The sequence below is a fragment of the Elephas maximus genome, chromosome 22 (assembly GCF_024166365.1).
Source record: "Elephas maximus indicus isolate mEleMax1 chromosome 22, mEleMax1 primary haplotype, whole genome shotgun sequence".
NCBI lineage: Eukaryota > Metazoa > Chordata > Mammalia > Proboscidea > Elephantidae > Elephas > Elephas maximus.
The window spans coordinates 47,124,809-47,150,669 of record NC_064840.1 but is presented as its reverse complement, the minus strand read 5'-3'; the positions used below and the strand labels follow the sequence as shown (position 1 = coordinate 47,150,669).

The 25,861-nt window shown below is 37.9% G+C and overlaps 1 protein-coding gene across 2 annotated transcripts; it reads left to right on the top strand.

The window, feature by feature from the left end:
- The first annotated feature begins 772 nt into the window (after positions 1-772).
- Positions 773-25,606, top strand: BNIP3L (BCL2 interacting protein 3 like). 2 transcript variants are annotated; one of them, XM_049866368.1, is made up of 6 exons: positions 773-965; positions 10,062-10,245; positions 17,826-17,898; positions 20,932-21,035; positions 21,170-21,319; positions 22,913-25,606. In XM_049866368.1, the coding sequence occupies exons 1-6, from the start codon at positions 863-865 to the stop codon at positions 22,959-22,961; spliced, it is 663 nt and encodes a 220-aa protein (XP_049722325.1). In that variant the 5' UTR covers positions 773-862; the 3' UTR covers positions 22,962-25,606. The 2 variants fall into 2 exon arrangements, with proteins under 2 accessions (XP_049722325.1, XP_049722326.1); XM_049866369.1 differs by lacking the exon at positions 773-965 and adding an exon at positions 7,948-9,327.
- Positions 25,607-25,861: the final 255 nt, after the last annotated feature.

Here is a 25,861-nt window from a genome sequence, read left to right as displayed (position 1 = left end):
CCGATTTTGAGAAGTAGATTGCCAGGCCTTTCTTCCTAATCTGTCTTTTTCTGGAAGCATTAGACCACAGGAGATCCTGCTGGTATTTTGAAAACCGTTGGCATAGCTTCAAGCATCATAGCAACACCCAAGCCACATTATAACAAACTGACAGAAGGTGGTCAACCCCATGGCAGCTATCTATCTAAGCTAGGTGATTTGGGTGATTATTCTCTACCTTTTCCTGAAATTTTCCAGCTATTCTTACAACAATTGCGTGTTACGTTTGTAATTAAAATTTAAGTTATTGACCCGGAACAAAAAAGTCTGGACTGCCATACATTGTTCCCTGTTCGGGGTGTTTATATTTCACCAGTTTTACTTGAGGGTATGACGGGGAAGCACAAGGTTTTTTGCTTCCTTTTTGTCACCACAATACTTATTACAAAACTGAGTCCTTATCAGACATTAAAAAATAAATGCTCACAGATTGGATAAAACAATATTGACCCAGTAGGTGTGGGAGATTTGGGTGCTAATACATGGGCACGTTACACTTCCTCATTACAGACTTCCCCCTATCCTCTACCCCAGGGCCATCACCATAACTCATCCCACTGGGTCAGTACAAATTATTACGTGCAACAATTCATTCCTGGCGCGCGCGTCAGATTGACTCCAGCGTCTCCACGTCCGTGGCTCCTCCCGCCGCCCCGTCCGCTGGCTGTGTTGTTATCACGTGTCCTGGGCGGGCCCTGACGTCAGGAGCAGGGGGAGGGTCTGCGCACGCGCAGGAAAGGGGGCGGGGGACTCGGCTTGTTGTGCTGCTGCCCGAGAGCCACAGACGGTCCTGCAGCGGGCGCAGCTCCTACAGCCACTGACAATGTCTTCTAATTTAGTAGAGCAGCCGCCGCCCCTGCACAACAACAACAACAACAACTGCGAGGAAGGCGAATCGCCTTTGCCACCGCCAGCCGGCCTCAACAGTGAGTGCTGGCCCGGCGGGATTGGTAAAGGGGATGGGGGAGGAGGCGCTGGTCTGGCCGCCACCACAAGCTTAGCGCGGGGGGTAAGGGGGACCAGAAGGCAGCTTATTGGTTAAGGCCGAGGATGTTCAGGTGACTGACGGCTCCCCTCACCTGTCAAGATGAGGTGCTCTTGTCTCCCTTTTCGCCTGTCTCTTCTACCTTCTCGGATATTGAGTTGGGTCCTGCTTCTGTTCAGGGTTAGGGAGTGCAGGTGGGTGGGAAGAGACGAGGGTTGGGACGCCCAGCGAGCTGGTAGACGAGGCGCTTCCACCTGTGGTGCGTCCGCTGAAGCGGAGCCAATCGAGGCCTGGAGGAGGCGGGCGTTGGGGCGCTGGGAGGAAGGAAAGGGCGAAGAGGGTGGGCGGAGCGGGCCGCGGAGGGGACGTGGGAAGGGATGGGGACGTGCGGCGGGGCCGCCGGGGGATGGACGGACGGGCGGCGGGCGGCGGGCGGCAGCGGAGGGGAGGAAGGCTGGGGGACGTGGCCAGGGTCAGGTGTACAATGGAGCTTAAGCCTTTGCATCACTAGCTAACGTCGCTGAATTGGGCTTCCCCAGGTTTCGGAACGTGAGCCCTCCGGGTACGTTCTTTTGTTACCACGGTCGCGTCAGGAAAATAAATTCATTTGGTAATTTAATGGTTACTTGAATCACGTGTGGAGGCGAGGAAGCTGTGTTACTTTTTTTTTTTTTGGATATTTTTCAAAGTTGCTGAAGTAATGTTTTTAAACGACTAGATTGTCTGCCAGAAAAGCTGTTTATAAACATCCTCTTGAACTGCACAAATCACAGTCTGAGGAAATGAATTTTCAGATATGGAATTATAAACACTCATACACATGAATAGTTGAAAGTTAATGAGCGATATTGAGTTACGACCAAATACAGTTGCTTCATAATATTCTGGTGCTCAGACATCTCGTCGTAATGTTATTTCCAGTTGTTTAATTTAGAGCTCGGAGTCGTCTTAAAAGGTTCTTGTTTTTCTGTAATGCATCTCGTATGACAGCGATAGTTAGGGCAGTTAACATATGGCTAAAGGAAATCGTTTAAACATCACTTGGATGCTTAAAAGGCTTGCAGTATTTTTCACCCATAAAGAGGTTCTTCCAACAAGGCCTAAAAATTATTTTAGGGAAAGAGAGTTCCCACAAACATGGGAATAGAATTTGAATATTTTAAGACGTATTCATTGTTTATTGCTTCTTCTCCATCTTTTCTTTTTTAATTTAATTTTATTTATTTTTATTGTTGAGAATATACACAGCAAAAACACCAATTCAGCAGTTCTGCATGTGCAGTATTCTCACAGTAAATTAGGATTAATTTATGTGCCTTTAAATGTTACTTGCATTAGATATTAACATGCATTCTTAACTGATTACCATTTTTTCGCATATACTCTTAGAAGCATGGAATTTAGAATGGAAAGAGATGTTTTAGAAATAACTGTCCCCTCTTATTTACAGGGGAGCCCTGGTGGGATAGTAGTTAAGTGCTACGGCTGCTAACCAAGAGGTCAGCAGTTTGAATCCGCCAGGTGTGCCTTGGAAACTCTATGGGGCAGTTCTACTCTGTCCTGTAGGGTCTCTATGAGTTGGAATCGAAGCCACCGCGGTGGGTTTTCTTACTTACAGGTGAAAAAACAGATTAGAATTTACTTGAAATAAAGTGTTTTGCCCAGGCTGGGATTTAGAGTCTAGGTATTGACTGTCACCCAGTCTAGTACTCCTTTGGTACACTTCTTTTTCAGTGGTCCAAAATCCTCGAACCATGTGTGTCTTATTCTCTCAGCATGCTATTCTACTCGGTGTACAGAGGCAATCTAGCTTTTCAGTATTTTATTTCTTAATTGTCTTCACTATTGTCCTGTGATACTTAAAAGTTATCTATTTGGTTAATATGTGTACATGATTTCACAGAAAACAAAGGGATTTTAATTTTCCTGTGACCATTTAATAAAAAAATGAGATTGAGCTCTGTGTGATTGTTTGTGCCTGTGTCTGACAGACCTATGAGGTGTTTGACGTCCTTGGCCAGTCAGTGGTTGCCCCTCAGTGGTTGCTACGTTTACATTAGCTGTTATTGAAGTGGAAGGATAATCAACCTACAGATGATATCAGAATGTTTCTATGGGAAATCTGCTAGATAAAAAGTATATTTGGTGTGGAATGAGCTTTTAAAAGTTACTGAAAAACTTTCTAGATAATGCCATGTTTAATTACTCCCCCTTGCCTCTTACTCTGCTCTTTTTTTTTTTTTGTGGGGGAGCTCATTACACAACGCTGAACCGAACAAAACAAGAGTGAGCAAATCAGCGTATTCAGGCATCTAAAAACTATCCAAATTGCAGATAAGTTGAAATACTTTGTTGAGTAAAGTTGCGCAACTATGAAAAACAGATTAAACTCATTGTACAGATTATCTCTGGTTTGGGATGTTATCTTTAGTTCAAGAGTCAAAAGCAGAGTTTTAACAGCAAATTATTGAAATATTTGGAATAATGAAACCCTGATTTTTATTTTTTAATTTTTTTTTTACTTTACTGCTATAGGTGGGCCATTCACTTTCATTACGTATTAGTGGGCAAATATCTGAACTACTTCCAAAATTATCTTTCCAATTGCTGATTCTTAAGAAAAACATCAAGTTAGTTAATATTTGTATAGTAGATTTATATCATGAGTTTTGGTAGGTAGTATAAGAAAAATCAAGGTAGTAGCATAATTCTTGTTTAAAGTGGGAATAAACCAGTCCACCCCCCTTTTTTTTTTCTTTTTAAACATCTTCAACCATGATGTACTTGCTTCCTGAATGTGGTGAGAAGGCTGTGACACATAAAACTTCACTGCGTTGTAATACTCTTGAAAATATACGTAACGTATATATAAGTACCAACTTCTTCAAAAAGACTAAACTTTTTTTTTTGTTTTAGAGAATGCCAATAATTATTCTTGGTCTGGATTCTAGCGTCAGATCCTTAAAATAAAGGCTTTGAGGAAAGAGGATAAAGTATAATGAAATATGTCACCCCTGGTTAAATGAGTGTTGTAGTACCTTTCAGGTTGGGGGTGGAAAATGAGTCAAAATACTTCTTCCTTCTCTCCACTTCCTTTAAGCCACTTTATTCAAGAGAAGAATTGAACAGGTGATTTTAAAACTGTAAAGAATGTACACCATACAGTCATAAATGTAGTCACAATTATTTGACTAACCTTCAGGACTACCCTTAGAGAATATAGAAACATGGATTCTCTGAAAATCTGTTAACAATTCTCAAAAGCTTAAACTGGGAAATATGTCATTGTCTATGTACAAACTGATATAAGAGAACAATTATAAGTATCTTGGAGTATAATAAAGAGCCTACAGGTTTTAATTTTAAAACTTGCTTGTTAGGAAGAGAATTCACTCAGATTTTTTTCTGCTTTGTATTACTTGGACAGCACAATCCTCATAACTTGTTTCCTTTCCATGTAAAATGGACTTTGTGAGCACTGGTAAGAGAACATTGAGAAATTCTGAGGGTGTGTATCAGGAATGAATTAGGTAATGGGGAAAAGACATATGTAGTTAATTTATTGAGAAAGACAAGTTTACTTTTTCACCTTAAAGATAGAGCTAATGTGTAGCCTTTTCATGAATATCTGTACATAACGATCTCTGCAGCACTTTTTATTGCCATACATGATATGGCTGGAAGAGAATTACTGAATTAAAGGAAATCTACCTTTTTCTACCTTTTAAAGGCTGTTAATACATATTGTCAAACTACCCTCCAGAATGTTTGCCAAAGCCCTGATTGTAATAACAAAGTATTAGAAACAACTAGCTGGTTAATGGTTAAACCGTTACCATTTGAATAATGGTTAAAGTATGGTATCTCTTTATGATGGGCTATAATGCAGTTGTTCAAAAGAATGAAGTGCGTTGATATTCATTGACATTGAAAGACATCTACAAGTTGTTGGGTGAAACACTACTTACAGAAAATATGTACAATAGGATTCCATTTTTATAAAACAAAAGCAAAACTATATTTGTATTAAAGAGAACTCTGGAAGTCTGCATGTGAAAGCATCCTGTTAGAGGAGGAATGAGAAGCTGGGAGGAAAGATACTAATTTTACTTTATGTACTGATGTTTACATTTTGGAGGAATACAGTTTTTTTATTGTGGTAAAAATAATAAAACATTTATTATTTTGATCTCTTTTACGTGTATAATTCAGTGCCTTTAATTATGTTCACCATGTTGTGCAACCATTACTATTGTCCATTTCCAGTTTTTTAATCATCCTTAACAGAAACTCATTGTTCCTTAAGTGAACACATCATTTTTGTAATAAATTTTTTAGAATGATACCAACCAAAAAAACCAAACCCATTGCCGTCGAGTCAATTCCGACTCATAGCGACCCAATAGAACAGAGTAGAACTGCACCATAGAGTTTCCAAGGAGCGCCTGGTGGATTTGAACTGCCGACCTCTTGGTTAGCAGCCGTAGCACTTAACCACTACGCCACCAGGGTTTCCTTTAGAATGATGGAGTATAATTATAATAATAGCTAACAGTTTCATAACACCATCTACTGGGCACCTTTCTTATTTTTCTGTGCGCTTTATTCATTTAATCCTCGTAACAACCCTATGAGGTTATTCTTGTTAGGCGACGTCTAGTCAGTTCCGACTCGTAGCAACCCTCTGTACAACAGAATGAAACACTGCCCTGTCCTGTACTATCCTCACAATCGTTGTTATGCTTGAGCTCATTGTTGCAGCCACTGTGTCGGTCCATGTCATCGAGGGTCTTTCTCTTTTTTGCTGACCCTCTACCTTACCAGGTATGATGTCTTCTCCAGGGACTGGTCCCTCCTGATAACATGTCCAACGTCTGTGAGACGAAAGTCTCACCATCCTCTCTTCTAAGGAGCGTTCTGTCTGTACTTCTTTCCAGACAGATTTGTTCATTCTTTTGGCAGTCCATGGTGTGTTCGTTATTCTACACCACCACCACAATTTAAACGCGGCAGTTCTTTTTCAGTATTCCTTATTCATTGTCCAACTTTCACATGCGTATGAGGCAATTGAAAATACCATAGGTTGTCAGGTGCACCTTAGTCCTTAAAGTGACATCTTTGCTTTTTAACACTTAAAAAGATTTTTTTTTTTTTTTGCAGCAGATTTGCCCAATGCAGTGTGTCGTTTGATTTCTTGACTGCCACTTCCATGGGAGTTGATTGTGGATCCAAGTAAAATGAAATCTTGACAACTTCTGTGTTTTCTCCACGTGTCATGATGTTGCTTCTTGGTCCCAGTTTTGAGAATTTTTGTTTTCTTTGTGTTAAGGTGCAGTCCATACTGAAGGCTATGGTCTTTGATCTTCGTGAGTAAGTGCTTCAGGTCCTTTTCACTCTCAGCAGGCAAGGTTGTGTCATCTGCATATCGCAGGTTGTTAATGAGTCTTCCTCTAGTCTTGATGCCCTGTTCTTCATATAATTCATTTTCTGTGTGCTTTATTCATTTTACCCTCGTAATAACCCTATGAAAAAAACCGTTGAGTCGTTTCTGACTCAGAGAGACCCTATAGGACAGAGTAGAACTGCCGTGTAGGGTTTCCAAGGAGCGTCTGGTGGATTTGAACTGCCAACCTTTTGGTTAGCAGCCAGATGCTTAACCACTGCGTCACCAGGGCTCCAACAGCCCTATGCAGTAGATACAATTATTGTCCCCTTTTTACAGATGAGGCAGATGAAACACAGGTTAAGTGAATGTCCATCGTACAACTACTGCTAAGAGGTAGAATGGGAGTCTGGCTCCAGTCTGTGCTCTTAATTGTTGTAGCACTATAGCCAAACAGATATAGTTTGCCTTAAGTAGAAATCTGAGTTATGGTATAAGATGTTAAGGTAACCATGGAGATCATTTTTATTAAGCTTTTCTGTATGTCTTCTCAGGTTCCTGAAATATACATTAGATTATGATTGTTTACGTGTTTTTAGTGAAGAAAGTAGAATTCAGATACTGGTTTGGAAGATCTTCAAAAAATGAAAGTTCAGAAAACCTGGTATTGTTTCAGCCTTTTTTCTCTTTGATCAAATACTTCAAGTGAACATTAATTATTTTAGGGAAGACTGGTTTTTATATAAAGACCCATCTGGAACTCCTGGTTCCTTAGCTCTGCTTCTGTCAGAGCAGCTCTGGTTTTTTGTTTTTGGTTACATATTAGGCTTCTGTACAGGAAGAACTGGTTTTATTGGTTTGAAAATAAGTGTGAAAGTCTTAGGAACAGTGGGAGTAGGAAAAAAAAGCATCGGTTGCCAATATTCATTCTATTTTGCCAGTTAAAATATTTTGCAGAGCTCTAAATTTAGGGATGGTTTTGGCATGTTTTTTATATACAGAGTGTCTTAGGCTGGGTCTTCTAGAGAAGCAAAACTAGTGAAGCATGTATACACACACACACACACACATATGGCGAGAGAGAGATTTATCTCAAGGAAACAGCTCACGGGGCTGTGGAGACTGGCAGATCCCAAAGTCCATGGATCACACGTTGGCTGGAGACTTCTCCTGACTCATGTAGTTGCAGGGGCTTACGAACCCACAATCGGCAGGTCAGACTGCTGGCTGCTGGCTCACAGGGCCGCAGAAGCTGGCAAATCCCAAAGTCAGCAGGTTAGATGACGGGCTGCTGGCGCATAGGTCTGAGGAGCTGGCGAATCTTAAAGTCAGCAGATCAGACGACAAGCTGCTGGCTCAAATCCCAAGAACGGGACTTCAGATGATGATGAGCCAGAAACAGGATCCAGAGGAGGCAAGCTTTGTCAGAATATCCATATATGTATGTATATATATATATATACTTGTGTATATACATGTGTGTGCATATATATATATATATAGGGTGCAGGCCACACTCCCAAGGGAAACTCTTGCAACTGATTGGCTGATCACATGAGATCACATCATGGAGGTGACTACATAATACTGAGAATCATGGCCTCCCAAGCTGACACATAACATTAACTGTCACACGGAGGCACTCCAAATATTAACTTTTTTTCAGTGTCAGAGTTATCTTAGATTTGCTAGGTGAATTTGCTGATCCATTTTTATTTCTGTCTAGTCAATGTCTACTTTCATGTGTACATTAAACTAGGCTATGGGGATGTCATACAACTTTGTTGTTTGGCAAGTCAGTCTCAAGTAATTGGTAGTGATTATGGAACTGTGACGGAGTCCCGAGTGGTGCCAACAGTAAATGTGCTCAGCTAACCAAAAGGTGGGAGGTATAAGTCTACTAAGAAGCACCTCGGAAGAAAGGCCTGGTGATCTGCTTCTGAACAGTCAACCACTGAAAGCTGTGTGAAGCACAGCTCTACTCTGACACACATGGGGCTCTCGTGAGTCCGGTCGACTTAGCGGCAGCTGCTACGGGGCTCGGACAACCACTGGGGCTGGCGTAAATGGGTCAAAAGGAGGAAAGGGTGACTTAATCTGTATTTAGCAAATACACTTTTCTAAGCATGCTACAAGTATAAACTCTTTTAACTAGCATGTAATGGAGCATTTCCTTCTTAATAGGCACATTGTATATGTTACCGTATCTAGTCCTTACACCAGCCCTGTAAGGTGGGTACTTTACTTACACTGTGTTATTCTCTGTTTTACAAATGAGGAACCTGAAACTCAGAAGATTGTATATTTTGTTGGAGTCAGATTCCTAACCAAGTCTGCCTTTAAGCTTTTCCTTCATGTAAGGATATTGAGTTCAGTTCTGGGTCTGGTATAGTTATCCCCTTGTGCGGAGCGCGTTTTAGAGCTGGAGTCTGCTTTGGTGATTATTTTGATTTACTGATGGAAGACTGTTCAGCAGAGAACTCTAACACTTCTGCTGGGAGTTAGAGGAATGTCCTCACCAACCTGCTTGACTCTAACTTATATTTTTTAAAACAAAATTTGTTGTAGGGAATGGAAATGATGAAAAAAATACGCCATAACACTTTTTATTGTGAAGTTGGTTTATTGGCTACTGTTAAGAATTCTTATTAAAACTGAAGCACCTTAATGTGTTCTGGGTTTTGTAATGTGTTCAACAAACTCATTGGAGCAATAAATATTTTCAAGACCTATCCAAATTACCAGTGCCACTTCTCTGTTTTCCTGTGGTTCCACCCCCTTGGATTATCTGCCTAAGAAAAGTTAACGTCTGCTTGTAGCAGATGCATACTTGTTTTTCCCCTGAAACCAACAAGGCTTAATGAAAACTCTAGAAAGTAGGCACTTGTGGGAAAGAAGAGAAAAGAGGCAAGTTCACAAGGTATGCTTTGTGTATAGAAAAGGGAGAAAAGAATAGGAGAAGTGAGGTATAAAGGAAAATTAATTAGTGGGATAGAGCTAAAGCTTTTTTCAGAATTTTTAGCATTATCATCTCAAAAGTATTTATGTTCCAGGTTTATACACAAATTGAAATTTTTGTGATCGTATTTAAGTTCTCTCTTGAGGAGCTTCTCAGTTGTTTGTGCTAATTAGTATATAGCTGTTAACTTATTTAGATGACCCTTATGAATTTATGAGCCATATGTTGATTTCATTTGTGGACAGGGTACGACTAAATAGCTGAGGTAGACTATGGAATGTGTGTGTGTGTGTGTATATGTATGTATATAAATATGTATATTTCCTAAAAATCAAAGGTGAGTAGCCTGTCTTGTAATCAAGTAACTTTATTTTCTGAAATGCAGCCTCAGAGTTTTTAGTTATTGATTGTACATAAACTAAGATTAAACTAGAGAGACAAATGGCTAGAGACTCTTGTTTAAAGATTAATTTGAGAGTTTCAGCTTGTTCTAAGTTGAATGATTGCATGTACTTCAGGAATAGAACTATATAGGTTTTTAGACTTTTTATTGCTTTTTGTTTATTTTCTTCAGAATGTTTTTGGGTTGGTTCGAGGCAAGTCGCAATTCTTATCGGAATTCACCATATTGGTGCCTGTGTGCACATGACAGATTTCATTTCTGCTGTGGTTAAGTTATCTGACTTGTCCAACAGGTTCCTGGGTGGAGTTGCCGATGAACAGCAGCAATGGCAATGATAATGGCAATGGGAAAAATGGGGGACTAGAGCACGTACCTTCTTCATCCTCTATCCACAATGGAGACATGGAGAAGATTCTTTTGGACGCACAGCATGAATCAGGACAGAGTAGTTCAAGGGGCAGTTCTCACTGTGACAGGTAAGTGAGATCCACGTTTTGGTGGGACTCTGGAGACAAATGGATTGCCTGAATGAGTTGTGATTTTACAAGGTTAATTCCCATTAGCAAGATGAATTTTAGCTTGTCTAAAATTCATTTGCTTAAATTTTTAATTTAACAAAATATGACTCCTAATTTATTGCAACATGCTTATATAAATCAGACAGCTAACTGACAAGTATTTTAAATTTCCATTGATTTTCCTCAGATTAAGTTTGTTTTCTTACTCAGATTGAATTATTTTTCAATGTTTGTCAGTGTAAAATTCAGTGGCGTAAATATTTATTTACAGAAGTATTCTAAGTGTCCCCTATTTTCCTTTGTACTTTGTCCCCCTATTTATTACACAGATCACAGTCTGCCTTGAATTAGTTACCTTTGTATGTAGTTGTCTTCCCTTCTAGATTATGAGGCTTCAAAAGGAAGGGGTCATGTTTTCATCTTCTTTGTATCCTTGACAGTAATGGTCCTGGCTAGTCGTAAACAGTTAGTAAATGTTTGACTCATATAAGCTATGGCAATATTTTCACAGTGAGTACCAACTAAGCTGTGTAAAAATAGTTACTGTTGAAGGCCATTCAGTTTTCTCATAGGAAGTTTTATTTGAGACCTCATTTTCCTATGTTCCATTAATTCCACTAATTAAGGACTACTTAGGGTAAAAGCTAAGAATACAGAGATACATAAGTATGAGTAGAATGAAACCAAGTCATTAATTTATTTTTTAGTATAAACTTTTTTTTTCCCAGAGAAATTAGCATCGTGATGTATTTAAAAATTCTTAGTCTAGTAACAGCCATACTGTGTGGCAAACTCATAACACTATGGTATACTGAATTATGCTCTGGTTAATTAAGAGCTAACTGATTTTAATCATTTAGAAAATGCAAATGCACAGGAAGAATATTAAGGAAACATTTTAAAATGTTAACAGTAATTGTCTCTGGGGCATGGAGTTATGGATGGTAATTTTCTGTTTCTGAATATTTTTGTACTTTTGTAAAAATTTTGTACATAGCATGTATTATTACTTATCAGAAAAAGTAAAAAGAAACCCAAGTTAAATTATGCATGCAGTTCCTGATTGGTTTATAATCCGATATTGTCAGCAAGGCAACCAGAGGACTGTGGTACACAGTGCCCCCCCCACCCTTGTCTCATCTCTCACTTGTCACTGTGCGTCTTACATCCTGGGATGGCTATTGTCATAAGCAGAAACAGAGCAGCTGATTCTTTTCTGAGCGGCTTGCCATTGATTCCAGCATTAGTGGTTGGTCTTTCTGAATGAAGATTTATATTTATGTTATAGGACTTGCTGATATGCTAGTTTCTGCAGATTTCTGCTTGTTACGGGCCTGTTGATGAGGCTTTTGTACATCCAAGTACATGACTCTTGATCATTGGTACCAGTGTGTCCATTGACCTTTTGTTCACGTGGTGCTGTCATTGGGCAGAGAAAACATTACCATTTGCTTTTCTGGCCATCTTGTTTCATTTATGGTTTTAGTATACTTGTGATCAAGTATCGATTCACTTTCCCATAGTCGTGCTTAGGTTTCTAAACATGTGAAGAGAGGTATGGTGGTGAATGGTTTTGAATACTTTGCTGTCCCTCAGCATATGTGTCTTTGGGCTCTGATTATCTTTTAGAGGAGGCATAGAACTCCAGCTCAGTAATACTCTCCTGGGATATCTGATTAACACACTTTACTATTTAAACATATCTTCAAAATCCATGTTGTTTGAGCTGCCGTGCATCTCTGTATTTACCAGTTGTTGAGAAATGTTTCTTGTAGACAGAAAGGTTTAGGATTGTTGGATATTAGTCCCAGAACTGATTTATGTATATTTTTAATTAAAATTATTCCATAGATGTATTTTTGTCACTGCTTTCGTTGTAGAATATAAACCCTATGTGTTCTGCTTTGTGTTCCATCCTATTGTAGGGATTTTCAACCTTGGCTGCACATTAGAGTCACTCAGGAAACTTCAAAAAATACTGATTCTCACACCGCATCCCTAGAGATTCTTCTCATTTAGTTGTCAGGGGTTGGGTAGAGACATAAGAATATTACAGAAGCTCTCTAGGTGATTGTACTATGAGCCATGGTTGGCACTCTAGTGCATTCCAAATTGTTAAGAGTAGTAAACAGTTTACCAGTGAAAAGTTTAGTATTATTGTGAGATTGGTGCCAGTGGTAAGAAGAGTATAACATTAGAGTAATGCTTCTGTGGGATTGTTATTCTGACTGCCTTGACCTGGTCATGGCTCTGTAAGGCTAGGCCTTAATTGGATCTCCGGACATGAATCCAACGTCGTTGTGAGCTCAGTGATAGTAAACTGAAGACAACAAGAGTGCTTCACTCTGGTTGATTCCTGTGCTTTAGCATGACAGTTCTAGTTTAACAAAAAAAATTTCTGAATGCATGTAATATATTTGTTTGATATAGAACCAGCTTTCTGTTTTCTTATCCCCATAAAGAATCTCTTATATCCATTATCATAGTCTAAGAGTTCTAGGCCTAATCAGCCTGATATATCGCTGATGATATATTTTTGAGTTGGTAGTCTTTCGCCAACATCTCTATACATTAACATTGTACACATGCTCTTGGTAACTTAGTAGTTAGTATTTTGTTCCTTTGAGCAAGTTAAGCCCCACATATTTTTCATCCCTATTTAACAGAGAAGAAGGAGCCCTGGTGGTGCAGTCGTTAAGAGCTTGGCTGCTAACCAAAAGGATGGCAGTTCAAACCCACCAGCTGCACCAAGGGAGAAAGTTGTGGCAGTCTACTTCCATAAAGATTACAGTCTTGAGAACCCGATGGGGCATTTCTGCTCTGTCCCGTAGGGTCACTGTGAGTTGGAATAAACTTTACAGCATACAAGAACAACATTTGATGGAGGGAGAGGAGGATGTAGTGAAAGTTCCAGTGATTTGCTGTGATTACACAAGGAATCGTTGATAAAGTTAAGAAGATAACTTAACATATTGTATTAATCTATTATACCAGTTAAGGTTTATGATCATGTGTTTTTGTCTAAAAATTAATTGGTAAATAATTGTATTCTAGGAGTATACCAAAAACCAAACCCAGTGCCGTCGAGTCGATTCCGACTCATAGCAACCCTATAGGACAGAGTAGAACTGCCCCATAGAGTTTCCAAGTAGCGCCGGGGAGATTCGAACTACCGAACCTTTGGTTAGCAGCCGTAGGACTTAACCACTACGCCACCAGGGTTTCCAATTCTAGGAGTATACTTTGAATTTTTCATTAAAGGCTATATAATCAGGAGCCCTGATGGTGCAGTGGTTAAGTGTTTGACTGCTGACCAAAGGGCTGGCAGTTCAAATCCACTAGCCACTCCTTGGAAACCCTATGGGGCAGTTCTACTTTGTACTGTACGGTTGCTATGAGTCAGAATTGACTCGATGGCAACAGTTTTTGTTTTTAATATATACATATATAAAACCCATTGCTTCATATATAAGCTTATATAATTTAATGTATATGTATATAAAACCCATTGCTTCACATATAAGCTTATATAATTTGCTCTGAAATATCTCCAAATATTTCTGAAATAAGTAGAATAGTGGTTCTCAAACTTTTTGGTCTCAGCACCCCTTTTCACTCTTGTTTATGTGAATTATATGTATTGATATTTGCCATATTAGAAGTTAACACAGAAAAATTTAAATATGTATTTATTAATTTAAAATAATAAACTCATTACATTTTAAATTTTTTCAATAGAAAAACAATTTTGCAAAACAAAAAAATGAATAAGAATAGCAGCATTGTTTGATGTTTTTGCAAATCTCTAATTACCTGGCTTAATAGAAAACTGCTGGATTCTCATGTCCTTTTGCATTCAATATGTTGTGAAATCATACATCTGTTGTGAAATCATACATCATATAAATGCTGAAAAAACTCATACACTCATGAGAAGATGAGAATGAAAGGCAGATAACATCGTAATTAAAAAAAAAAAAAAAACCCATTGCCATTGAGTCATTTCCAACTCATAGCGACCCAGATGGAAGAACATTGATTTATGTATTTTGGAGCCCTGTCATTAGGTGCATAGATATTATGGTTATGTCTTCATGGTGGACTGTCACCCTTTTTTGTCTTTTATGGTGGATTTTGTTTTAAAGTCTATTTTATCTGAGATTAGTATTGCTACCCCTACTCTTGTTTGGTAGCTGTTTGCTTGATATATTTTTTTCCATCTTTTGATTTTTAATAAATGTATTTGTTCCTAAGGTGTATCTCCTGTAGACAGCGTATTGATGGGTCCTTTTTTTAAAAATCCATTCTGTCACTCTCTCTTTATGGGTGCAATTAAGCCATTTACGTTCAGTGTGATTATTGATAGGTGTGAGTCTATTGCTGTCATTTTGTAGTGCTCACATTTTGTTTGTTCCTCTCACTGTTCTGTGCTGAATTACTTTTGTTTATTTTTTTTGCATTTCTTTTGTTTTTGTGGATTTTGTGTTTGCTGAGACTTTGTTTTTCTTCTTTATTTTGATGAGTAGGTTTGTTAACTTTTTTTGTGGTTACCTTGAAATATACTTCTATCCTCCTAAGTTTAAACCAGTCTTTTTTTACATGGTAACACCTTGACTTTCTCTCCATCTAAAGATTGTATACCTACACCATTTATTCTCTGTCTTATTGTTCTTACATTGTTGTCATTTACAGATTGACCTTTTTGGTTCCCTGTTGTAAATTTTTTAGTTTTGTTTTATCCTTGAGACTTCATTATTTAGGTTGGTATCTGGTTGATGCTGTTTATGTGCTAGATTCCAGGTTGTTGTCTGATAATGTTGGTTCTCTAACCAAAGGACTCCCTTTAATATTTCTTTTAAGTTTGATTCAGTTTTTACATATTCCCTTAATTTCTGTTTATCTGGAAATGTCCTAATTTTGCCATCATATTTGAGCAAGATACATTATTCTTGGTTGGTAGTTTTTTTCTTCCAAGATTTTCTATGTGTCATTCCGTTGCTTTCTTGCCTGCGTGGTTTTTGCCGAGTAATCAGAGTTTAATCTTACTGTTTCCCCTTTGTCTGTGACTGTTTTTCTCAAGCTGCTCTCAGGATTCTTTCTTTGTCTTTGGTTTTAGCGAGTGTGATTTATGATATATCTTGGTGTTTTTTTAGGCGGGGGGGGGTCTATCCTGTGTGAGGTTTGTTGAGCTTCTTGGGCAGTCAGCTCATGATACTAGGGAAGTTTTCTATCAACAAATCTTCAGTGAGCTTGTCTGTGTTTTCTGTTTTCTCCCCCTGTTCAGGAACTCCAGGCACACACAGATTTTTGCTTTTAATTGTATCCCATATCGTTCTCAGGGTTTCTTCATTTTTCTTCATTCTTTTCTCTTGATTTGACCTCAAAGTGGCATCCAAGGATTTGCCCTCAGTTTTGCTTATCATGTCTTCCATTGTTTCAGATTTGCTTCTAAAACCTTCTGTTGCACTGTCCATTTCTGAAATCTTTAGTTTATCTTTTGGATTTCTAATTGTTGTTTCTGTATGCTTTTAGTTGTTTATTTTGGCAATTTGTTAATATATTGTTTTCCTGGTTTCTTCCTTTCTTTGTCTGTCTTTTCCACGATCTGGAAATCCTGGTGGCTTAGTGGTTAAGTGCTACATCTGCTAACCAAAGGGTCAGCAGTTCAAATCCACCAGGTGCTCCTTGGAAACTCTGTGGGGCAATTCTACTCTGTCTTATAGGGTTGCTATGAGTCAGAATCAACTTGACGGCAGTAGGTTTGGTTTTGGTTTTTCCATGATGTTGTCTTTTTTTTTCCCTTATTTTTGTCTGCATTTTCCTTCATCTCTTGAGTATTAGAGCTCTGAATTCCCTATCAGGTAGTTCCAGTGCTTTTTCTTCTAGCAGAAGATCATCTGGTGTTTTGTTTTGGTCACTTTCTGGAGCTGTCCTCTCCTGTTTTTTTTTATATGTTTTGATATCGTGTGTTGTCTCTGGGACATTCAGGAATTATTTTTTTCAGTCTATTATAGTAGATTCGATTATTTTGTCCTGCTTTTTTGGTTTTATTTGGTTTTCTTGGGTAGGTAGGCCGGGTGTGTTTTGTTGCTTGCTTACCTGTGGGCACGATACTTCTTACCACCCTGTCCAGGTAGGTGGGTCTGGTCACTCAGCGGTGGTGCAGCGGGATGGGGCCAATGGCAGTAGAAGGGCGGGGATGGGCAATTGGTAGCACGAAGTGGAGGCGATGGCACAGGGCTGGGGAGCAGCACAGAAAACAAACAGATAAACAAACAAACAAAAGAACAAAGCAAACAAACCAAAAAATCATGGTCCATTGGGAAGGGGACGGGATGGCACATGGGGCTTGCTGGGAAGGAGAAAGAGAAGGAAGGACGGGAGAAAGAGAGAGAAGCAACAAAAGAAGCCAAAAAACAATATTAAAAAAAAACAAGGAAACAAAAATAGAAACCAAAAACAAACAAACAAAAAATGGCACTGAGGGGGCCAGCTGGTGGGGTCAGAGCGGACCCCCGCAGCAGTGAACCAGTATCTCTGGCTGAGCAACCATGGCCTGTTGGCAAGCAACAGAAGGTGCGTTGAGGGAAGAGGTATGGGGGATGGAAAAGTGTATATCCCTGGTTACTGGGTTCTCTTGTCTTCTGCTAGGAGCTCCGTGGAGTTCCCTTCTCATACTCCTGGTCTTCAGTCTTTATAGCTGAGGTCCAGTATGGCGAATCTAGGTGACAGTGAACTGGTATCTCTCTGGCCAATTGACCATGGCCCGTTGGCAAGCAGTGGAGGCTGTGTACAGGGAAGAAGGGTGTGGGGTGGGAAAGCATGTATCCCTGGTTACCAGGTGTTCTATCTTCTGTTGGGAGCTCTGTGAAGTTGCCTTCCCATATACCCCATCTGAGGTCTTTGGTGGCTGCAGCCCAAGATGGTGAATCCAGGCACATTAGCTGGTATGGGACCTCCACTCCGTAGCTCTTCTCGTTCCCTGTTCTCTGTCAGTTTCTTATTCCATTCAGTGCTTGATCAAGTTCTTTATTCCTTCATTTGGTACTCGGGGTTTCAGGAGTGACATTTGTAACTGTTTTACCTAGTTTTTCAGGTCTTTGCTGCAGAGAGACAGCGTGGTGCTTCTGTTCATAGCACCATCTTGGCTCTGCCTCCTGATGGAAGAACTTTGAGAAAAATAACCCCAAATTATCTTTCTGAACTTGAAAATGATTCCACCTTTATTGGAAAAGAGTAAAAGTAAGAAAATGTGACGGTCTTCTGTCTTCAGCTGGTATTACCTTTGCAAATTTATCATTGTGAAGGAACTCATCATCACTAAATAATTTCAAAGCGTTATGGGAATAAGAGTGCTCTATTTCATTTAGCTCCTTAATACTGACTCTCTTGTATGGGGGTTGCGATGTACAGATCTTTCTGAGTTACTGCTTTTTACAGTCATACTGCTGTAACTTTTAATTTTCTAATTTCCAGTAGAGGCTAATTATTTGACAAAATGAGAGTTAAAACTAATGGCTAAATTCTTTCTCTTGTAGCCCTTCCCCACAAGAAGATGGACAGATTATGTTTGATGTAGAAATGCATACTAGCAGGGACCATAGCTCTCAGGTGTGTGTGTTTTTTATTTTTCTGATTTACAATAAAGAAGTAGGAAATATACAAAATGTCTTTTAAGAAATATGTTTTGCTAAATATATTAAAGAATAGGAAGATGTCTTAATAAAGATAGTTTGAAACTGTTTTAAGGTTTTGATTTTGAAATTAATTCGTGTTGTGCTGCTTCTCTACTAAGAATTTTTGGTTGTGTTGCCCTAAAGGAATTAGAAATTCCTGTTTATATCAGTCCAGTGTTCCACGTTAGTGTTTTGAGTTTGCAGATAGAAAAACTGAAACAGGTGTTATCCTCTTCAAGGTCACAAAATGTGTTCTGAGGAACATTTACTCAGTGGAAAGCTCCATAACACAGTTCTGAAGTAAGTGGAAAGTAAAGCAGCCCCCAGGCTCCCCAACCCTCTTACCCTAATAGTCACAGTACATAGTAGCATGTTTGTTGTTACTGTTAGCTGCCATTGAGTCAACCCCTGACTCATGGTGACCCCATGCACAACAAAATGAAATGCTGCCAGTCCTGTGTCATCCCGGTGATTGAGTACTGATTTTAAAGGCTCTGAAAATTCTCACAGGAAAAAAATCTGTTTAATTAAACCAAGTGTTTCCAAGCTTATTTGACCTTAGTCTCCTTCCCCTCCTCCCCCCCAATAACTTACCTAATAACCTAACGGAGCACTTCGATAAGTACTGTCCTGGCTTATGGAGAGGCAGGTATACAATTAAACTTACTGAATTTGATCATTGAATTTAAATGGCATTCTAGACCTGACTTCAATCGCCCTAGAATTCCAAAGGAAAGAAAAATGTAAGACTCTGGCCTCTGTCAAATTGTGGTAGGATTGCCAGTGTAACCCCTACTCAGAAAGAACTAAGTACAAGAACATTGGTTATTATCAGGTAGGGGTAAGCTGTAGTATCAATCAATTTTCAGTCAGTTTAAACAAGGTTAAATGTTGGAAAAGCAGCCTAACGCCTATAAGAACAACATTAGATCTGCTAGAGTAAGACTTTTGATAAGGGAGAAGTCAGGGGTAATTTTTTTAGGCTTTCATAAAGCCTTTTATGTTGCTTTTTTAAAATGAAGAAATTACAATTTAAAAATTACTTTGAGATTTAAGAAAAAGGATTTTTTCATTAATGAGAAGAACACTTAGAGATAAGAAACAGTTAAAAATAGTGAACAAAGAGCTGTCATGGTACTTGTTCTTACTGAATATTTTCATATCTGCTCAGTAAGAGGAATATATGGCATTTTCAAGCTTTTCTAGGAGGAGGAAGGGAAAGGCGCTAACATTTATTAAATATGCTCTAGGTGTTTATTTAAAAAAAAAAAAGTTTACCACTTTAAATGTTTTCAGTCCAGTGAAAAGACGAGATTATTCCCCATGGACAAATAGGAAAAGTGAGGCTTTGTTGTAATAAAGTTATTTATCCAAGATCACACAACAAATACGTGATAGAACCAGAACTGAAACCAGATCTGAGTGTGTGACCCTGCTCCTTCCATTAAAGTGAACGGGATTGATGTCAGGAGAGCTGAGAAGATCATGAGAATGAGCTGAAATAGTTGGTTGAATTACAGTAAGGAGAAGCCTAAGGCAATTCATTTAGAAAAAAGACCAGTCAAACTATACTTTATAATGCTAGTTTTTCTACAGTTTCAGTTTTGTAGGAGAAAATAGACTGTAGATTGTCCCCTGAAGACATTTTTGCAGTGTGCTTCTGAGACCACAGAGGCCAGCGGAGTGTTGGATATCATTAGAGGTGTTTTTGAATCAAACTGAAAATGTCTTCTTTCCCTCTTGTAAAACTGTGGTTTAGCTGTACATAGACCACAGTGTGCAGTTTAGTAACCATGTTTAGAGACCTAAGAGAACTTGAGGTGGGCCAGAGAAGGAAAAATGAAGTGATAAGAAGATAGGAGACTTCCATGTACGAATAGGCTAAAATGACCAGAATTCTCTATATGAATAGATGTAGGCTTAGAGAGAGAATTATTGATTCAGTTAGAAGTATGAATCTTACACACTTGAATTAAGTGCATTTTTACAATATTCTGGAATTCTAACAATTGGAACTCAACCTGAAAATGGCAAATTTAGGATTAATAAAAGGAATTTGTTGTTGTTAGTTGGCATCAAGTCGACTTCAACTCCTGGTAACCTCATATGTATAAAACCCACTGCCGTCGAGTCGATTCCAACTCATAGCGACCCTATAGGACAGAGTAGAACTGCCCTGTAGAGTTTCCAAGGAGCGCCTGGCAGATTCAAACTGCCAGCCTCTTGGTTAACAGCTGTAGCACTTAACCACTATGCCACCAGGGTTTCTCTCATATGTATAGGGAGGCAATAAATGAGGAGAGCTTATGATCCTTATCCTTAAGGTAAGCATTCTAAACTTATGCGAGAATTTACAAAAAAAAAAAAACATTAGTCCAAAGATAACTTTGCTTCAGTCAGGTGAGACAAAAGTATATCATCTTGAAAAAATATCTTTACATTTTCATTGTGTTGGAAAATATTAAATTAACTTGTTCAAAAACTTAAAACTAAATCTTTGAGCGATTTTAAAGAGGGACATAAAAAAACCAAACTCAGATCTGAAAGTAAATTGTTATCTCTGATTTAATGTTTTCAATGTTACTGCGAAGAACCAACTCATGATTTTGAGTAATCTCAACACTCAATAGAAAAAGCTTAATTCTAAATGCTACGTTGTATAATTCAGTAGAATTTGCCAAGTTCAGCAGAATTAGATAAATACCAGGATAGCAAAAATACACAGGGATTTCATCTTGATTTGACAGTAAAGGGGACTGTCTATACGTAGGGACTATCTGAAGCTACCTTCCTGGGACAGCGATTCCGCAGAGAACTAAACCCGTTGCCATAAAGTCAATTCCCACTCGTGGTGACCCTTCTGTAAAAATTAATGATGCACAACCTTTGTTTTAGTATATTTCTGTCCAGGTTTGTCTTTATATCAGGAGGAATTGGTCTCCCTTTTTAAATTTAAAATTCTTTACAGTCAGAAGAAGAAGCTACAGAAGGAGAGAAAGAAGTTGAGGCTTTGAAGAAAAGTGTAGAGTGGGTATCTGACTGGTCCAGTAGACCTGAAAACATTCCACCTAAGTAAGTTCTTGCATGTTTCTTTTCAATGAGCACACCTGATCTGGTTCACACTTCTCTATGCAGTGGACCTGGTAATTCCAAGGTATTTTCAGCAAATGCATTTCTGACGCTTATCTCTGAATTTCTTTCTCCAGGGAGTTCCACTTCAGGCACCCTAAACGTTCTGCTTCTTTAAGCATGAGAAAAAGTGGAGCCATGAAGAAAGGGGGTATTTTCTCTGCAGAATTTCTTAAGGTGTTCATTCCATCTCTCTTCATTTCTCATGTTTTGGCTCTGGGGCTAGGGTAAGTAGTGGTAAACTCCTAAAGTTTTTTACATTTATTTTATCCTCATGTTTTATCTCCAGGTTTAAGAAGTATGTGTGAGAGCAGTTTGTATTACTTTGATTTTAAGGTTTTAGTGCAGATAGGGTGAACTTAAAAGAATTACTGAATTTGATACACTGTCGGTCTACCGATAAGCATTTTTAGCAATAGGGTTTTTTCTCATTTGGAAATGATGTTCATATTAATCTCCTAAATGTTAACTTTTAAGTGAGCCTTCTGTGTGTGTTTTTTTCTTTTGGGGTTTTCTTTTGTTGTTTTTGTTTGTAATTGTTCAAGTTTACTAAATTTTAAAGTAAATTTAGTGTGTAAATTTTGCGGTTGATATGAACAGTTTTTTTTCCCACCATTAGTTTGCATAATCCTTAAGATGAAATTGGTAGGTTAATTGTGGGTATTATTTTTTATGCTCTTAACTTTGTAGTGTTTTCATTTATTCTCAGATTAATTTTTCAGGCATGTCTTTAAAATTTTTTTTATTTTGAACAGTCAAAAAAAATATGTTCTTAAAAGATTTTAGGAGTTAAAAAGTAACTTAATTTTTTTTCAGGATATACCTGTTACACTCTTTAATCATGCCTGGTGGATCATTTTATGTGTGTAATACGAAAAAGATACAGCATCCTTTACCTTCCCTTTAAGAAGCTCAGCATATCAGATGCACCCCTTTTGTCTTTTTTGAGTCCTTAATCTGCTTTTGTGAGGGCAAGGACATAATCAGAAACCGTAAAATGGAAGGTGTTGTTAGAGGAAGGGGAGTGTGTAAATGTCCTGTGAGGACTGGTGTGGGGAAGGGGTAGGAGTTTAAATTTCTCTACAGTATTCACTGCACAGTAGTTCTTTTGCCCTCAGGAGGTGTTGGTTTTATATATTGCAGTTATCATTTCCTTTCATGAACCTTCAGGAGATTTCTCTTGCTGGAGGAAACGTAACTGTTGCTGTAGATGAAAGCAGAGAAGAGGGCTAAAACTGTTGGTCGCTTTTATTAAACTGGGAGATTTATCTCGTTGCCTGTTTTCCTTCACTTCTCTCCTACTTAAGTTACTATAAAGGTAAAATACTTACCATTTGCCGTGGAAAAGTGATATTAGGTCCTTAAGAATTAAAACAGTGAGAACTGTCTTTAAAGCTGCATGGGCAGCTTTAAGATTTTTTTCTTACAAAGAGCGCCAAAATCATTAGGCATGTTACTGTATTTTGTATCTGAGATACCAACAGAACGTTTTGTTTTCCACAAATGAACATCTCAAAGGAGGTTGACTGTTTTACTCTGGAGGGATTGACTTGACTTTGTGTAATCACTGCCTCTGTGCTGTCCAGTAGCCAGTAGCCTTAACAAATAAACATTATTGTATAAAACCAGTTTGGCTGGCTGGTGACTGGTTTTAAGTAAGTCAGTAATAATTTCAGGATATTAGGGAACTCTACACATATACCTTTAGGGCCTCTTACAAGGACTGAAAATTTTAGTTTTCAGGTAGATGTCAACATGTGGACAAGCTGATGTGGAACTATTGAAACGGATGAAACATGATGCACTCTGTTTCCTTTCAGCATCTATATTGGAAAACGACTGAGCACCTCTTCTGCCAGCACCTACTAAGAGAAAGAAGAGCCCCTGGAAATGCGTGTGACCCGTGAAGTGGTGTTATTGTCACGTTAGTTTATTTGAACTTGAGACCACTGTAAGCATGACCCAACCTACTGCCCTATTTTTACATATTCAAGTTCCAGTAACTCGAAATCCAGTATTTTATTCAAACTCTGTTGAGGCATTTTACTAACCTCATTCCCTTTTTGGCCTGTAAGACACTTTAGAACTTCCTAACAGAGTTTACTGTTGTTTAGAAATTTGCAAGGGCTTCTTTTCTGCAAATGCCACCAGCAGATTATAATTTTGTCAACAATGCTATTGTCTCCTTTTAGTCACCACCAGACTTAGACCTGCATCATTGATGGTATAAATTTTACTCTTGCAAGGTAACTACCATCCCCTCTGTTCAGATGAGATCAGGTTAGCAAATGGTAATAGAGCTTTGTTTTTTCCAAGACAAAGGCAAGTTTCCCTAAACTTGAATTTATAGTTATTAAAAAAAATAAAATAACAACAACAACCCAAGGAAAAGAAAAAAATCCCAGGCAATAAAAAATTATTTTAAACCACCTTTAGAGACTTTAATTTGTAGGAGGCAGGCTATACAAATAATAGATACAGAATAGAATAAGAACTGAAACACATCAGCAGATTTTAATACTAGAATATTGTAATGTCTTTTCTATAATACAGAATCTTTATTTCTGATAAGGAATGTCTCAGGCCTGGAAATACATGAAATTGCTTTGGGATTTTTGTGTATGTTTGGAATTTTTATGTTTTTTAGCTGCATGCAAATTTTTCATAACTTTCTTTACATTTTTGTATTTCTTTTTCTCTCTCTCTCTCTCTCTCTAAGAGGCTTTGAAATGAGTTCCAATTTGAGATGTAAACATAGGCTTCTTGTTTTAGGAAGCATCACTTATAGTCTAAAGCCTTTAAACCCTGAAGATAATAATTTCAGAGTTATTCCAAGCAGGCGTGCAACTTTGAGAAATAGACTTGGGTCATGGGAACAGTTGACAAAATTCTGAAAAGATGCCATTTGTTTGCTTCTGATCTTTCACTTGTTATCGTTTACTGTGCAGTCTTCCCAAGGTGATTCCTGTGATTCTGCAGGCACTGGTGATTCTGTCACGTAGCCATCTTTTCAGTACGTTATACTCTTGAAACTCCAGAACTCTCAGCAACTTCTTCCTTCAGTGACACACTTTTTTTCTTTTTCTAAAATGTGAAGCTTTAGGACCAAATTGTTAGAAAGCATCAGGATTCTCAGTTACTTCAAGTAGATTTTATTGGATTTCAGGACACACAGCATGGCTTTGAGGGATACTACTAACTACCATATGTTTTATATTTAAATAATTACTGTTTATGATATAGACATTACTATTGAATATTTAAGAGAACCATTGTTAATTTTAAACTAGCAATCTGTTCATTAAATAAAGCACATCAGGTTGACTTGAATAAAACACTACGACAACCAGGTTTGCCAGTTTTCAGAAACTCTTTTCTCTCTCACATCAGGTTTTGCAAATTGATATAGTAGAGAATAACAAAAGAATTAATTTCCCATAATTTTTTCAAAAATATAGCTGCTTACCTTTAAGAAAGATGATATATCCAAAATCATTTTCTGAATTATTTTTCTTTTTTTTTCTAGCATTCGATGTTTAAATAATTTTGGGCATCTTTTTATTTTATCTTCTTCCTGTATTAAACTTAAATCTGGTAATACTTAGTTTGCCTTCTGTAACCTGTTTATTTCAGGTATCCATATTTGAACCTTTTGGAAGAAAGTAAATTTGATGTCCTCTGGTTTTGAAAAACCTGAATAAAATTGAAAAGTTAAGAGAACTAAGTAGATACACCTTACTTTGTACTATAATTGGCATCATGGGAGAGAAAAGAATTATACTTAAAGTAAAAGCAACTTTTTACAGTCATTTCATTGCCTTCTTTCCAAATTCTATAGTGATTCTATCGGTAGTATGATTAGAACTTCGGTATATATATTTTTTTCAATATTAAAAACAAATTTAGCTCTGCCCTTTTTCTTAAAATATGTGAAAGTATGGAATCTTACATAAAAAATGAATACATAATCACAGTAGAACTTCTCATAAGATGAAACAATGCAGTATTTATTGGTAGCCCTAATATAGGGGATGAATGTTTGTAGCTCCTACCCAGATTTACAGTGAACAGAAACAGATTGTATTTTTGGAAAGGAGAATTCCACAATTAGCAGTTGAAATTTTAAGGTTAATGTTTTAAAAGGTTTACGCCTGTTTACAATTGGAGATGAAAAGGCAGGCTTCATTTTCTTATGTTTGAAGAAAACTGGCTTAAAATATTTGTAAATAGACTCATTAGCAAAGGTGCACATACTTGCACATTGAAAAATGTAACAAGTTACCTTGATTGTAGTAAAAATATTTACCATTATAAAAAACGAAAATTGGAAACTCAGCCAGTAAGGTGATTTTTTAAGTGAACCAGTTGTTGAAATTATTGGGAATAACTGAGCCAAAGTGATTATGCATTCTTCATCTACTTACTTAGCACTTTGTATCATTATATACAGTTTACAGTACATGTATAACTTGTAGCTCTAAACATTTTGTGCCATTAAAGCTCTCACAAAACTTTTCCTGTTCAGTATATCATTTTATGTTACATTTGTTGCCTGGGAGTGTAGAGGAAATGAAGCCTCACCTGTCTACACAAAAATATTCCATTATTGAGTTCCACAAATATTTGAACACCTAACAGTGCCCCAAGCACTACATGAATGAACAATACCCCTGCCCTCACAAGGTTCCTACTCTTGAGAAGATAATCACCACAAAGTGGAGTTATTTGTAAGTGCAGTAGTAAAAGTGCATAAAGAACTGAGGTGATAA

What these genes read in the sequence shown, in the direction of transcription:
- BNIP3L (XM_049866368.1), top strand. Translation starts at nt 863, where the DNA reads ATGTCTTCTAATTTAGTAGAGCAGCCGCCGCCCCTGCACAACAACAAC. An exon ending in GGCAGTTCTCACTGTGACAG is followed by an intron (nt 10,246 to 17,825) that starts GTAAGTGAGATC and finishes TTTCTCTTGTAG; the next exon opens with CCCTTCCCCACAAGAAGATG. An exon ending in GCAGGGACCATAGCTCTCAG is followed by an intron (nt 17,899 to 20,931) that starts GTGTGTGTGTTT and finishes AATTCTTTACAG; the next exon opens with TCAGAAGAAGAAGCTACAGA.